This window comes from Sceloporus occidentalis, unplaced genomic scaffold (assembly GCF_023333645.1).
Source record: "Sceloporus occidentalis isolate IW3139 unplaced genomic scaffold, rSceOcc1.0.p SCAF_1, whole genome shotgun sequence".
In the NCBI taxonomy this organism is placed as follows: Eukaryota; Metazoa; Chordata; class Lepidosauria; order Squamata; family Phrynosomatidae; genus Sceloporus; species Sceloporus occidentalis.
Window position 1 is genome coordinate 212,148,692 of NW_028316981.1, and position 16,486 is coordinate 212,165,177.

General features: G+C 42.8%; 1 protein-coding gene across 1 annotated transcript in view; it reads right to left on the reverse strand.

The window, feature by feature from the left end:
* The window catches only part of LOC149323322 (stimulated by retinoic acid gene 6 protein-like), a 54,076-nt gene that overhangs the window by 12,888 nt on the left and 24,702 nt on the right, over nt 1–16,486 (reverse strand). The window contains exons 5-10 of the mRNA XM_089510946.1: nt 14,852–14,972; nt 13,547–13,592; nt 6,794–6,922; nt 3,787–3,857; nt 2,160–2,271; nt 1,129–1,267 (exon numbers count right to left, since the gene is read on the reverse strand). Coding sequence (XP_089367072.1) covers nt 1,129–1,267; nt 2,160–2,271; nt 3,787–3,857; nt 6,794–6,922; nt 13,547–13,592; nt 14,852–14,972 — 618 coding nt within the window. The remainder of the gene's footprint in view (nt 1–1,128; nt 1,268–2,159; nt 2,272–3,786; nt 3,858–6,793; nt 6,923–13,546; nt 13,593–14,851; nt 14,973–16,486) is intronic.

Below are 16,486 nucleotides of genomic sequence, written 5' to 3' on the forward strand. Positions count from 1 at the left end.
TAAAGATTTTGAATAGCACAATGTCCAGTACAGATCACTGTGGCACTCCACTAGTCACCTCTCCCCAGGATGGAGAGAAGCCATTGGTGAGTACCCTTTGGGTTCGGTCAGTTAGCCAATTGCAAATAACAGAGCACTGTCTAGGCCACATTTTACTAGCTTCTTTGCAAGGCTATTATGGGGAACTTAGTCAAATAGCTTACTGAAATCAAGATACACTATATCCACAGCATTCCTTTCATCTATCAAGCCTGTGACTCTATATGCAAAAAAAGATCAAATTAGTCTTGCATGCCTTGTTTTTGAGCAACCCATGTTGTACCAAGGAGGTTTGTCGTTGCCTTCGCCTGAAGCTGAGAGAATGTGACTTGCCCAAGGTTACCCATGGCCAAATGTGGATTTGAACACTGGTCTCCAGAATCATAGTCCAGTGCTCAACCACTGTGCCATACTAGCTCCGGTAAGAAAGGCTAGAGGAATGGAATTCCCTTACTCTCCCAGTGGCTATAGCTTGTGCCACTGAAAATCAGAGCAGGTCTTCAGCAGAGACACCTATTTTTCTGCATGGTTAAGACTATTTTTTTTTATTTTGGTTGAACTTAGTGATCAGTTCAAAGCACATCTAATGCCACCCTTTTTTTTTTAATGTGGCTAAAGGAAATCAGAATCCCAGGAAGTGGCCAAAAATACCAGTGCAATAGCAAAGGCTGTTGTTTACGGTGTGGGGAAGGTGCCTCATTTAAGGCATTTAGGGCTCAGGAGAAGTGGATCAAGGTGAGTCGGTGAAGAAAGGAGAAGCAACATGCCAAGGGGATACCACTCTGTTCGGACCAAGAAATCATTGCTTTTTAGCTTTATCTTTTTCTGTGGGTTTAAATGGGGTGGGGGTGGAATCTGAGAAAGAAATCTGTAAGAGAAAAAGCTCTTCCTTCTCTGGTTTAAGTCTGATAGATCCTCAAGGGAAACAAAGAAGCATGAAGATGAACAAATGTGTATCAACCACAGGCAAGCACTATCACATTTATGTCTCAGAATTATAGTGCTAAATAATTTCTGAGCATTCTTTTACACCAAAGCTTCTGCCAGATCCCAGAACCACACATAATAAACCTGGAACACAGAGTCTACCTCCTAAGGTGCTTAAAAATTCTTGGAAATAATAGAAGAGTGATGGTGTTTTATCATCAGAAATAAGTCCATCGGATGTGAAGTCCTTATTGATCTCTTCAAAAATTGGGTTCAGTGTAATAAATTCAGATGTGATAAACTGGAGGTCAAAAGAAAGCAACAATGGTTAGTCTGAATATATGAAAGTCAAAAACATACTATTTAAAAATGCATTACATTTTCTAGGCTAAATTTAACAGTAAAACAGCAAGGTATTTGTAAATATGGAAAGAAAAAAGCCCCAACCTGCACTCGCACACACTTAAATCCAGACTGCTTCTGCTTCTCTAATGAATAAAGGAGTGGATCAACTAGCCCACCAAATCTCCCTAACTGCAAATCACAGTGGGCCTAACCAGGAGAGCCAAAATGGAGGGATCATGGAAGACATGATCCAGCAACACCGGGAGGGTTGCATTGTTCCCATCCCTGATATAAAGATTATATTTGCAGCCTTCCTCAACCAGGTGCCCCCTTGATTTGAGAGTCCCATCAACTCCAGTCAGCTTGGCTAGCAGCCAGGAAAGATGGATATTATATTCCAAAGTATTTGGAGAGTCTCCGGGGGGGGGGGGGGGGGGGGGGCTGTACCACAGGATATCTATCAGCTGACATTGTCTTTAATTGCTACAGTTAATGCCACAAAAGTATTAATGAATTGTTTACAGCAAGAATCTATAAACTGTTTAAGGTGGAGGAGGAACAGTTACAGTAGCCGTATTTTTATTTTACATCCACCATGAGAAACCTGGGCTATATCAAGCATTAAAATTATGCTAGGCACACACTTATTAACTTCAATAATCAAGCATCCACGGCTTAATCTGCCACCACTACACTGGAAATAAGTCCTGACAAACTGCTGATCAGACTCCAGTGACAAGAGATTGCCTTCATTCAAGCTGTGGTTAGAATGGTCTTCAGTCTAGCAACTGATATACCAGACAATTGTTTTTGTTTTGTTTTTTCTGAGAAGACAGGAGTTCCCTTACCATGTAAAGGCAGATGGCAACTAGCACAACGGTACTGATTATTCTGCTTGGGAACAGAAAGTGAGGATCCCATTCATACAGCCTCCTTCGGATCCAGGATTTCTGAGTCTGCCTGTCAGTAGACAAAATATATGGGGAAAGAATTACATTTAAAAAAACAATGATCCAATGCTTTTCTTACAATGCTAATATCTCTACATGCTAGTTCTTTCCTTTTCCTCCTTCAGAATTTTAAATACCCAAAGGAAGATTCACATTCTGGTCTTGTTCACTGTGTGAACTGAACCTTCCTGTTGTGAGAGTCCTTCTCAGCCAGTAGAGAGGGGATGGAGTGGGTAGAACAAGATTAAATCCTTCTTCTTTCAGTGATGGAGCCAAACTGATAGTGCTTTTCCAGAAGGGGAGGAAGCAGGGTGAAGTCACGGTTCCCCAACCAAGCACAAACATATGTAGCCCTTAGGCTTTCTTCCATTTATTTCATCTTGCTGTATTTATTTACTCTGCTGTCACCATCTTTACATATGGGACCAACAGGTCTTCTAGTGCTTCATGTTCACAGCAAGAATAAGCTAGACAGCTCTTCCCCATTACCCCAAAATGTGGATGGCTCTATCCTGCTAACTATAAGAAATTTGTTCAAGGCAAAAATTGTTCTTTGAGTGTGTGTGGGGGGGGGGGGTTGAAACAGAGAGAAAAATAGGGTCTTAATAGGGCAATCCTTTATGCAAACCTTTCCTCCTTCATCAGGTAGAATTGAATAGATCAATTTGACTAGCAGAGACTGCCTTTGGGCACAGAGTCCTGCAGTAAATTGTGTATGAATGTGACTCAACCCTGGAGCCACCAGGATCCTTCTATCTTGGACGTCCCTTCCTTGCATGCTCCACTCTCTTGCTGGCTGAGGGTAGAAGGTTGAACTTATCATGAAGTCCTCTTCTGGCCAGAAGGAGTGGAGCAGGTAGCCCTAACTGTGGCTTCATCCATTTTGCAGAACTGATGGAGGCAACATGGGCACTGTGTTTGGGCAGTACCCTCAATCTAATTAAACTTTCTGCTCTATAGTCAGTTGGTTTCTTCTGGATGATATCACATGGTTGTATTTTGTTTCCCAATGTTCAGTTTGTTCTGCAGTAAGGTAAGCTTAGTCCAGGTCCTCAGACTAACAGGATTCCTCTGCTTCCATATGGGCAGAAGCTATCTACCAATTGGGAACCACTTGCCACAAAAGAAGGCGCTAACCCTTTTTGTATGCTTCTCTCTTCATTGATAAGTAAATGCTTTCCAATAAATCCAGTATTCTCTTTTCTCTCTGTCTGGGCAGGTGACAGGTGAAAAGAGGAGCAACCCATAAACACAAAACAGTGATAGAGTTATGATGTGCCCAATGTCTCCATCTTTTTCCAAAACCTCTGCATAAAATATTGAAAGCCTGTGGAATAGACCCATCCTTGGCAGCTAGACAGTAAGACTTTCATCCAACCTCCTCTGAATAAGTCCATCCACTCCCAACAGTTATCAAGGCGGCATGCTCAGTTGGGAGAGTATTATCACACTGGACATGAAACTACTACAAGGCTTCTTTTTGAGCTTGAAAAGGAAAATGCTTCAAGAACAGAATGATTCTCACTGTAGTGGAGGTTTCCTCAACAGACGGTGGACATACTGTGCCTGATGATCCTCCAGGAAAGAAATCTCCTCCTGTACAGAGTGGAGAGAGGAGAAAGATCATGTGCAAAGCCCAGAAATAACACTTTACAGCTGCAAAACTCAGCAGGTACTCATTCTCATTATTCTAATTTAGGAAACTCATTTTTTAAAATTTATTACAGTACTTATTTTTTAAAACCTTTACTTCTAGTACACATTCTTCAACATATCTGATGTGATGAAATCAAACATAAAAGGTTGGTTATCCTGGAACTGTCTTTGCTGGTCCACACAGCTGATGGGAAATGTAGACATTCCCAGCTGGTGCTTTTCTCAGGGCCCACCAATGACCTGGGACAACTGCCACACTCTCCCTTGTGTGCTGTGGTAACTTTCACAGAACACAAGAAACAGATCTAAAATGAGCTCATCAAGGGGTGGAAGCCACATGTCATTGGCATGCCAGTGACTCCCACATCATCAGGTCAGCTAAAATTCAAAAGAGGCATGGAAAAGAAATGGAAGATAGGAGAAGCCATCAAAGAGGAATAAAAACAAAAAGCCAGTACTTGTAGGGATAAAGTCAGAGAAGCTAATGCTTTTAAAAAGAATAAAAAGATGTGTGTGCTTTGGCTATGTTTGGCGCAAGAGGACGAACAAGGAAACAGTAGAGTCGCTGCATGGGGACGATGTTAAAATGAGAACTAGGAACAGAGGGAAGGAGGAATTGCTCATCACTTTCTTTGCCTCAGTCTTCTCTCAAAAGAAAAACAGCTCCACTTGGTGAAAACAGAGCAAATGACTCAGTGATAGGACTTCAGCTCAGAACAAAGAGGTAATATGAGAATACCTAGCTACTCTAAATGAATACAATCTTCAAGGGTGGGTAAACTGCATCCAAGGGTAGTAAAGGAATTTACAGATGTAATCTCAGAAGTATTGTTAGTCATGTTTGGGTATTTGCTGAGAACAAGGAAGATCCCAGCAGCCTGGAGGGGAAAAAAGGACCTGAGCAACTATAGACTAGTTTGTCATCAGTAAATAGGAAAGATTCGGGAACAGATAATTAAACAATCAGAAAGAAATTATGTGATTCGTAAGAGTCAGTATGGGTTTCTCAAAAGTAAGATTTGCCAAATTTATCTTATCCTTTTATATACAGTTGGCCCTCCACATTTGCAGCTTTGACTTTTGAGGATTTGAGTATTTGTGGTGTTTTGTGGTCCTTTCGAGGAATCTCTTGGTCCTCAGCACAACTCTGCCAGACGTTGACTATAGAGTTGTGCTCGAGAAGATAAAAATTCCTAGAGAAAACACTTCACTAGGCATTTGTAGGTCCTCCAGCATGATTCTGTTCTCATCTTCTGGCAGATGTTGACCACAGAGTTGCACTGGAGAACCTGAAGATTCATAGAGAGGTGTTCTTTCAGGTAAAAAGAATAGTGCTTTTTTAATTTGCAGTTTTTCCACATTCATTGGGAGTTCTTCATCCCTAATCCCAGCGAAGGTGGGGGGACCACTGTGTGTCTGTGAACAAGCTTTACAAGCTTGGTAAATGAGGATGATAATGAGACATAGGTGGGTTACAGACTGCCTGTTTGGGGCGGCCTGCACCCGCCCCTTTCCCCGCTGTATTGGGGCCTCAGCTGCCAGACCGGCAGCCTCCGAGGCCCTGATCCGCCGCTTTGCTGCCCGCGGCCTGGAAAGGGGTGTCCTTGGGGCTTCAAGCTCCAAGGACATCCGGCGACGGCGGAGAGGAGGAGAAAGGGGCCACTTGGCCCCTTTCTCCTCTGCGTCGCTGGGCACAGCCATGTAAAGGCTGTGCCCAGCGACGCAAACCCCAGAAGGAGCTCCGTTTTGGACCTCCTTCTTGCACTGCAGAAAGGGCGCTCTAGCCGCCCTCATGCGGCACAAAGACATCACGTCTGCGCCGCCTCGTTTGGAGGTGGTGCAGTCGTGACGTCGTAATGGCAGCGGCCGTGTCGAACGGCCGCCGCCATTTTTTACAGACTGGGTCCGTATTAGGGTTAGGGGCGTCAGGAAGTGACGCCCCTTTCTAACCCTAATACGGACCCAGTCCGTATTTTCAGGCCCGTCTGTAACGGGCATAGTATATCTTGATTTAAGTCATGGTTTTGACAAGTTATCTATTAAAGTCTTAAAGAGCATCTGATAAAATGTAGATTATGCGATGCTTTCATTAGATGGATTTGTTAATCGAGGACTGGCCAAACACAAAGAGTGCTCACCAACTGTTCCTCTTCATCCTGGAGAAAGGTGACTAATGGAACAAAGTTCTGGCCTGGCCAGTGTTGTTCAACACCTTCATAAATTAGTTGGATGATGAATCACAGGGCACACTGATCAAATTTGCAGATGGCACCAAATTGTAATGGTAGCTACTGACCCAGAGAGGTTCAGAGTTCAAAATGGCCTTAACAGATTACAGAGCTGGATAAAACTATAAAAAGAGTTTCAAAAGGGCTAAATGTAAGGTACTACATTCGTTGTTGTTGTTGTGTACCTTCAAGTCATTTCTAATTTATGGGAACCCTAAAGAGAACCTATCATGGGGGGGGGGGGAGGGGGGGTTTGACAAGATTTGTACAGAGGAAGTTTGTCATTGTCTTCCCCTGAGGCTGAGAGCATATGACATGCCCAAAGTCACCCATGGCCCATGTAGTGTGCCTCCAGTGACATTTGATTTTGGAAAATGACTGTCTTCTTTCCCGCAAATTATTTCACACCAGATTTGGGACATTACAGTTTTGTACCTAAAACCGCTGATTTTAAACACAGAAAGGCCAAATAAGTAACCATCAAACTGATAAAAATTGAACTTGCTTCTCAGAGCAGTTCTTTGTTCATTTTCAGTTTACAAGACCGTCCGGTTCAGTTCAGTTGCTGAGTCAGAATTAAGACAGCAAGCGTCAGATTTTAAAAAGAGAGAGATTGAAATCACTGGTGCATTATCAGAATATACTCACCCTTATAGATTCTAGGCCAAGCAGATCTCTCACTGCTTTCACAAATATAAATGCAAATCTTCCAAGCAGGAAAAGGTAACATAGCAGGGAAGGCCATATTAGAATTATGTTGTTATATCCTCTGATTGTCTAGACAAAGAAAGCAGAATTATCAATGACACTTGAACACTGTCTATTATGTTCCCTTATACCCAGTTGTGTAGGAAACAGATCAGATCATGTTAAAGTGGGGGGGGAGGGGGGAGAAAAAGAGAGGAAGGGAGGCAAGGAAGGAGGAGGGTTTTTCTGCTTGGCCCCAGGCCCTCTCTTTGCTTTCTCCTCTTTCGCTCCCTCTCTTCTTCTCTCCTCTTTTCTCTTTAAGACTGGGGTTGCTGATGGGGGGGGGGGGGAGACTGTTAAAGAAAGGAGACTTTTTCAAAGCCTGGCTTCCCACCCCCACTCCAATTCAATGCTGAATTTAGAAAATCCTCTCTCACTCTCTTTTTTTCCCTCCTTCTAAAACAGTTGCTTTCCTCTCGACAACCACAGAAGGCTTGGAGTACCAGAAGCAAAATCGCAACAAAGGATCCATGGGAATTGTAGTTTGTTTCTAATGGGGGGGGGAAATCCCATGGCCAAACTGGAGTAGCATTTCATACTAACGCAAATGCGAATTGACTGCATATTCACAGTGACACAGGATTTATAAATTCAATAGTTTTCCGAATTAAGCTATTCCTGGTATGTCTCATGACTGCGTTTTGATTGGGTCCTGATTGTGGGCGACATCGTTTGAAATTCTCTTGCGAAATTACGCGAAATACCTTGGATGACTCCAGATTAACCTTCCAATTTTCTCCGTGTGATAAAGTCCTAAACCTAATCTTACTAGCAGCTATTGGAGATAATGTATATATAATTACCCGCCAAAAGAATACAGATCTGCTGACAACAAAATATGTCAGAAATCCACATACCAATCAATTTTCAAGAGTTTGTGAACTTCCAGCCACCTCTGTTTTTCCTATTTTGGCATTTTTGCAATCCTTTTAACCCCTGGCAGGTTTCAGGGGAAGCAATTGGCCCCTAGACCTGTGCCTGTTGCTCAGCTCTGAATTAAAGGATGACTGAAAAACAGAGCAAAAGGGAGACTATAAATGAATGCAATGACCTGAATGTAAAAATACATTCAGACAAAGGAATAACAAGATTCACGTGTTACTATGAGGATCTACTTCATTATTGTCTTGTAGTATAAGTATAATGTGTATAGAAATGCTACACACATACAAGGAGGGGGGATATGCAGGGTCCTAAGCAGGGAGCTAAGTGTAAGTGGAATTATGTCCTTGCACCAGTTTCACAGCCAGGTTTCTTTTGTTCAGCCAAGTTTGTTTTTTCACAGCCAAGCCTTTTGGTTAGAATCGTTCACTTGATAAGGAAGTAATGAATGCTGATGTGTAGATAAATAGTTTATATTATTTGTAATATTTGTGATATGTATAGATGTTTTTATGTTCAATGTTATATGTTGTAGGTTTTATGTTGTATGTTGTTTAATGCTGAAAGTATGAGATTATTGTGATTTGTAATAAATAAGAATCAAAGTAGAATCAAACCGGGTATTGGGCTGCAACCTCCAATCCTAGAGGGGCTCATGCTCTCCTCGAAGGACTGTGTTCGCAGTCTGGGGGTGCTTCTTGTCCCATCGATTCAGATGAAGAATCAGGTGAATGCGACGGTCAAGAGTGCCTGTTATCAGCTTTAGCTGTGCCCTTTCCTGGAACAGGGTGACCTCGAAACTGTAGTACATGCGCTGGTAACCTCAAGACTTGATTTTTGCAATGCGCTCTACATGGGGCTACCCTTGTGCCTAGTCCAGAAACTCCAGTTGGTACAGAATATGGCAGCCAGCATGGTCACAGGAACAGCAAGGAATGACCATATAACACCAATATTGAAGTCACTCCACTGGCTGCCTATCAGTTTCCAGGCACAATACAAGGTGTTGGTTATCACCTTTAACACCCTACATGGCTTGGGCCCAACCTATCTAAGGGATTGCCTGCTTCCATATAATCTGCCCCGTACACTCAGGTCCTCAGGGAGGAATTTATTACAGCCCTTAAAGACCAGGTTGACAGCAACCTCCCAGAGGACATTTTCTGCAGGCGCTCCCAACTTATGGAATGGCCTGCTGGACGAGATCCAGCAAATTACCAATCTAGAGAGCTTTAAGAAAGCCATTAAGATGGATCTCCTTCAGCAGGCCTTCCCAGAATAAAATACTCGGCCACGAATAAGACTTCTCATCTAGTGAACTCTGCCCACGATGATTTTATTTGGATTAGTTGGTTTTTAATATGTAGTTTTTAATCTTATACTGTTTAATCTTGTTTTAAGGGGGGGCATTATATATATATGGATGTATTTTAACTTGTTGTATGCCACTTTGATTGCCTGGCAAAAAGCGGGATAGAAATAAAAATGTTATTTATTATTTATTAAAATATAAATAAATAAAAAAAGAATCTTTCACTTGGAACTATCAATAGCAATAGCAATAGCAGCTTCAGTAACAGACCCAAGTTACCAAGATTCTGTACTGCATCTGAGAGAGGCAATAACTGTCATGGACCACACACTGTGCATGAAAAATATATTTATTTGAATTCTTATTATTTTGACGTGGGACTAGGAAAGAGCCCTACTTGAAACCCTGGAGAATTTTGTTCTATGATTGTATCTCTCATTCTGATGTTCGTGAAACTTATGATTACATCTTCCAGCACTTTATTTTCCTTTACATATGCAGAATTAATTCTAAATACTTTTTTGATTTGTGCATCCATTGCTTCCTCTGATATGCCTAAAGCAGGGGTAGGCAACCTTTTTGAGCCAGGGGCCGGCTTGCTGTCCCTCAGACAACTGGGGGGCCGAAGCCAATAAATAAATAAATAAATAAATAAATAAATAATATAGGACAACATTTTCAAATGTAGGACACATTTTTTAAATGGAGGACATGCAGGGGAAAATGATGATTTTTTTAAAATGTTAATATGCATGTTACTTAGGCATGATCAAAATGGAGGACATTTGGGCATTATTCCTAGACAGATGACAGAAATGGACTTCCCTTTCTGGCCAACCCCCCCCCCCCCATTCCAAACAGCACATTTGGGCATTGAACATGGCTTTACTTAAGATGGCCTCTTGCATATTTCAGAGGCTTACTGCATAAACAAACTCTTTGGGTTTCACACTGAACATGGGTTCACATGGCTATGCATATTGAGCATGTCAAGCTGGTTTAACAAGAAGTGATTTGCCCTCGGTTTCACGTGTCTTGCACCAACTATACTTCTCAGAAGTGTGTACTTGGTCAAGGGATTTTGGTTTTTCTTCACTGCGCATGAGTTTGTAAAAATCAGAGCAACTTGCTTTGGCCGTACCTCAGAAGCTGGCTCATATCAATATCACCATCATCACCACCACCAACATTGTCACAACAAGGCAGCATTAAAAGGACAAAAAACGCACAGAAAGACACTTTGGAAAGTCACACTCTCTCGGCTTCAGAAAGAGTGGGCCCATATCTCATATTTTTAAGATATACAAATTCCCAAAAACAGTCCTTGATTTTGCCATTTTATATAAGGGAGACTATTTTACTATTCATCATCTTTAATGGGACTTGAATATCTACAGATTTTGGTATCCATGGGGGGTTCTGGAATCCATGGGGAGGTTTCAGTGGATACCAAGAGCCCACAGTATAAGTATACAATGATCTACAATCAAACAGTCCCATAATAGCAATAGCAAGTACATTTTTATACCACTTTATAGTGCTAAGCACTCTCTAATCAGTTTAAAATGTGTAAGCCAATTGCCCCCAACAAGCTGGGTACTCATTTTACCAACCTATGAAAGGATGGAAGGCTGAGTCAACCTTGGAGCCCTGCCTGGTCGAACTCACCTATCGAACTCACAACTTTGTGGCTTCAGTACTTGCATTTAACCACTGTGGCACCAGGACTCCCTGGTAATAATTTTCTGAAAAGAGTGTGTCCCCTGCTCCCAGAAAGAGTCCAATGTCCTTTCATATGGGCTCATGGGAGGGAGTATCTACTTTTCAGTCCTTAAAATCTAAAAGGCCTTTCTGAAAGCAACCAAATAACATTATTTAATACTTCTATATTATCTCATTATGTATAATGGAAGCCAGTTCAGAACATATTCAAAAGAAGAAAAGAAGATACTGAACATAATCATAATGCAGCCCAACTACCAGAAAGACATCAACTGCTTTCCTTTCTTAGAGGTCAGTGGGGAGGAGGTGGGTAAAACAGCCTGACATTCTGAAATGGCCCAGACTGCTTGAGGGCCTTGGACTGGCCCCAGACTAACCACAATGGTGATCACACACACCAGGCCAGATTCAGTGAGGTGACACATTGTTGTGCATATGGGTCAGCTAAGCCAATATCTCACTGGCCTGTCTACTGTTTTTAGAGCTGCTTCCACCACTTGTTTGCAGGTAGGAGCTCTGTGTATTAGTGTGTCTGATGTGCTACCTCTTCTGCTGAAGGCACAGATGGCCACCCAAACATGTGATCAACAAGGAACCCAGGCAGTCATTTCTGCCCTCAGCAGAAGTGGTAGTGCACCAGGAAGCTACAGAGCTCCTGTTCATGAGGAAGCAGGGTAGTAGCGATTTAGAAAATAAGCCATTCCCTTCCCCTGCATTGCTCAATGAGAGAAAGATGAGCAATAATAAAAATGGGCAGAGGGAACTGGTTGCTTAACAAAAGACGAAGAACTTGTCTACAACAGTGAAAAATGCCATACTCACCCTGAAGCCAGTGCTGGTAGTCCCTTGGTGTGTAGACAACTGGATTGGGCTGAATCGGACCTGATCCAGCTGTCTACATACCAAAAGAACTTGAGATTTCTCCAGGGTTTTTGGAAAATACCAGGATTTCCCACAACTTTGCTTAGTTCAGAGCAAAGTAAGGTTAAGGGCTAAAAACATGGATCCTTTGGCGAGGGGGGGGGGATCGGGCTATATGGCCATGTTCTAGAAGCCTTCCACTTCACAGCGTGGATCCTCCTTGGAAGTACTGTAGCTGTACATCATCAGGACTACCAGCACTGGCTTCAGAGTGCTGGTATTTTTCAGAGCATTTTTCACTCGTATAGACAAGTCCTTGATCTTCTGCTAAGCAACCAATCCCCCACCCCCTACATTTCATTATAACTCTCATTTTTCTCTTCTTTCCAATACCTAGCTATTCTTCCATTTCACAACTCATTATCATACCTAGGCTCCAGAAAGTTCTCTCTGTCCCTACAGTCTTCTCAAAGAAATCACACTGTCTCTTGTTAGTCTTACTAACAACAAAGCAATGTGAGGTATTTCCTCTAATTCTAATATTTCTTCTCCCAAGGCAGAAGGCCATCCTGTTGTCCTGAATGTTATAAGGACCAAATTCTAACAAACGCTGTTACAGACAGCCAAAATAAAGCTGCTTTGAGTCACAGTGGAGGTATGGTGTTTCAATGATGCACGTGTCCTTTGAGTCCAGAAGCCACACCAAAGCCACGCTCCAGTCCTTAGGGCTGGAGTGTGGCTTTGGTGCGACTTCTGGACTCTTAGGACGCATGCATCATTGAAACACCATACCTCCACTGTGACTCGAAGCAGCTTTATTTTGGCTGTCTGTAACAGGCCTTAATGCCTATTTTTAACTTCAGTGTTAAATTGGGGAATCTAGAAAATCAGGTAAAATCATTAGGAAAATAACTTGTTGACTTAGGGACTCAACAGACTGGCATAAAGAGCTGGCATGGGGGCAGAGTGGTGGCATGGTGACCGCATGCTGGTCGGCTCAACTCCGCCCCCATGCCCACCTGAAGACGTGGCATGATGCTGCCAGTCTAGAGGGTAGCATCATGCCGCGTCTTCAGCGCACCGTTTACTAATGCTGCACTGAAGAAGCAGAGAACAGCCACTACCATGGCAAGGACACCCTTTCCGTGGTACAAAAAGGAGCTACTTTTTGTGGCTTATTGTTTGTGCTGAGGAAAGGCCAGATCAGGACCGCAGCATGTAGTTGCCAAAAGCCCCGATCCAGTGAGGAAAGGAGCGGTCTGTTGAGCCCCTTAATCATTCAACAAGTTGAGTCCAAACTCACTAAACTCACTGTTTTAGCATAATGTGAGCTTGAGGAAAAAGCTCCAAGGTGGTAGAATGTAGGTGTGCATATTTGCAAGAGCACACACTGCATGTTGTGGATGCTGCACATGTGACCAAAACAAATTGTTGCATTTGTGTGAAGCAGAATCCCATTCTGTTTGGACTCAGATTATGTGTCTCTCTGTGTGTGTCATGGTTGAAGCCCTCTAGACTGGCAATACTGCTGCAACTCTGGATCAGTTTGGAGTTCTTGATTCTTGAAACATTTTTTCAGTCTTTCTACCTCCCCAAAACTGTTGAATCCATTTCCATACTGGAGTAAAGAATATTTTCAAGACTGTCTCTCTCAACTGTACATACATGCAGGAAAATTCTGCCATAGTTTTCCACCTTATTTGGGCACATTAAATCTATCTGTGTCGTTCATAGATGGTTACCCTGACAGTCATGACCCAAACCCAGGCTTGTGAAGCTTTAATAAGACTCCTGTGTTATGCACCTTCACACTAGTATCGAGCCCACTATGTTCATTATTCAATAAATACTCTTAATAATTGCAAATACGTACTTACATCTAACTCAGGACACTGCAAAATATCTAGGATTGTGATAGTCAACCTACCCAAAAAAAAAAAAGGAAGAACAACATCAGTTACTGCATCCCTAAGGCAGGGATAGGCACATAGTACATTCTATGTCAAAGTGAGTCTTCATGAATGACAATAAAATTGCAACACAATGCATTGTTACACTTTTTAGTACTATTTATTTTATGTATATGCTGCCTTTCTCCCGGAGTAGGACCCCAGGTAGCTCACAAGAGGAAATCAATTAAAATCTACCAATGCAAATTTAAAATCAAACTATTAAAATCATCACAATTAAAACAATATTAAAATGTTTTAAAACATACAAAAGATTAAAATTAAATAAAACACACCGCAGTTACATATTAAAAGCCTGATTAAACTGAAAGGCTTTCCCACTTGTCCCTTTTCTTCAGAAGCATAGATGTGTGATCTCCAGCTAGATTTTCTTATATAGAAACCCAAACCATCCACACTCCAGAATATTTCATCTGTTTCCACAATAAGGAGAGGAAACTAGAGAAGCTACAAGACTAGCTCCCTCATGTCCCCCAAATTACTTGTTTTTTAAAAAGGGGAAACATGCCAAACATGTGGTAGGATGGTAGTTTTAGCACTACTACTGCTTTATTAGGGAGTCCAGGTGGCACAGTGGTTAAATGCCTGTACTAAAGAATTTAACAAGGTTGTGACTTCAGTACCAGCCAGGGGCTCTGGATCAATTCAGCCTGGCATCCTTCTGTAGGTTGCTAAAATGAGTACCCAGCTTGTTGGGTGCAATTAGCTTACACTTTAAAAACTGCTTAGTACATTGGCAAGGGGTATAGAAATGCACTCGCTATTACTACTGCTATTAAGGGTCACTGTAGTTATTTAGTGTTCACATAATTATTTAGTGTTCACATAATTCTTACTGTCTGTTCTTTGTAAACTGTCTCCTCTCTGAATCATGTGTATAATATGCCTGCAGGTTTCAGATTACACTTCATTCATGATGACAATAAACTGCTTCACCAAAACTTAGACCATTAAAATGTGTTGGTCTTTAAAGTGCTGCAAGACTCTTCTGGTTTAGAACCCAATCAACAACCCATCCACCTTACACTGAAAGATGTCAGTGAAAATCTCCTTATAACTTTACACATTCAAGTATTTTGTGGAGCCTGTGAACATAAATTGCTTTCAGACATGATCACAATGCTCTCAGGCTCTCTGAAGACATCTGCCAGAATCCCAGATGTTCCTGTAAGTGGCACTCAGGCCATTATCTCCAACTAATCATCTACTCACCATGCTGTTGTGTAAAGAAATCCTAATATTGCTCCTGCAATCGGCTGTCTGGTTGCAAGACAAACAAAGAAAGGGTACATGGCGAGGCCCACTACAATGGCCATGAGTATAACCCAAAAAACTGCAAAAAGACAGAAAGTGACCATGGTTTTATTCTGTTCTCTAAAAGCTTTTTTCTAAACACAAACAAAAAGAAACAGTTATTCCATACTGAGACCCAACATTTTTGATAGGATAGCTACTGTCGCACTGGAAGAAGTTAGGCCTTGAGCACAGGTTTATGTCCTTGTTCTTTCAAGGCTTTGACAATTGGTGGAGAAGATATGGCCAACTTCTGGCCCTTCAGATGATGACAAGCTGCAGTCCCCCCCCCCTGCCCCCCCCAAAAACCCGGCTTTAGTGGAGGCGCTGGATAGAGCTGAAGGTATATGCAGTCCAAGACCATCAGGAGTACCACATCATATCCTGCCTTGTATCATTTTGCCTTCCATATTGGAAGAAAAGAGGGATATAAATGAAATTAAATGAATTGATATGAATATGAATATGCTAGAGAGAAGGAACAGACAACCAATGATCTGTGAGAAACTACCATATTCCTGCAGTTAATTTTCCCCCCACCACCAATCATTTAAAAGAGGCAGCAGGAGCTCCTGCTTCCAGTTCAAATGCACCATCAACTGTACAACATATGGCCCATGGGCCACTTGCAGCCCACCAAAGGATTTCTGGAGGTCTGCAGGCAAAAGCCAGAATGAGGAAAAGGAGGAAAGGTGATTGTTTGCCTTTCAAGGCCAGATTAACCAAGCATTCTCCTTTTCCCAATCCTACATTTTAACCTTGGCTCTGAGGGGTCTGGGAAGAATTGCAAAGCATCTTCCATTTTTATAAGGGTCAACTTCCACTGAAACCCTTCCCCCACCAGGCTGCCTGTCCTAGGGCAGCTGCACCGGAATGGAAAGAAAGGGAGGGAAGGAGATACGAAAGACAGGGAGGTAGAGTCCTGGCTCGGCACCATGTGCAAAACGGAGCAGCTGAAACAGGCAAAGAGAGGAAACAGCGGGGGGGGGGGGGGAAGGCACCCAGCTGGGATAGGCTGCTGGGGCTGGTTGGAAAGACAGGTGAGCCTTGCCTCTGTCTGGGCCTTGTCTGGGCCAAGGGACAAGAAGGGAAAGACGGGGCATCGACACCACCTGAGCCCCCTCTACTGTTGCCTCCATCTCAGAGATGTGAGCCAGGCAGGCCAGTTGGGGCCGGAGAGTGTAAAGGCAGGACTGCCTGCCTCAGGGGCACCGTCTGAAGGAGGGCTCCTCCTCTGCCCTTTCCTCCTTGTCATGTTCAGGGGGCTCCAGAGAGGGCGACAATCTGCTCCAGAGTGCTTCCCCAGCTGCCTCCTCATGCATGGGTTGGGGTGTGCAGTGACAGCCAGCGTTTCACTCCCACCCCATTCCCATGTTTTTGTTGTTGCATGTCTTCAAGTGATTCCTGACTTATGGTGTTCCTAAAGTGATCCTATCATGGGGGTTTTTTTTGGCAAGATTTGTTCAGAGGAGGTTTGCCATTGCCATCCCCTGAGGCTGAAAGAGTGTGACTTGCTCAAGGCCACCCCGTGGGTTTCATGGCTGAGCTGGAAAT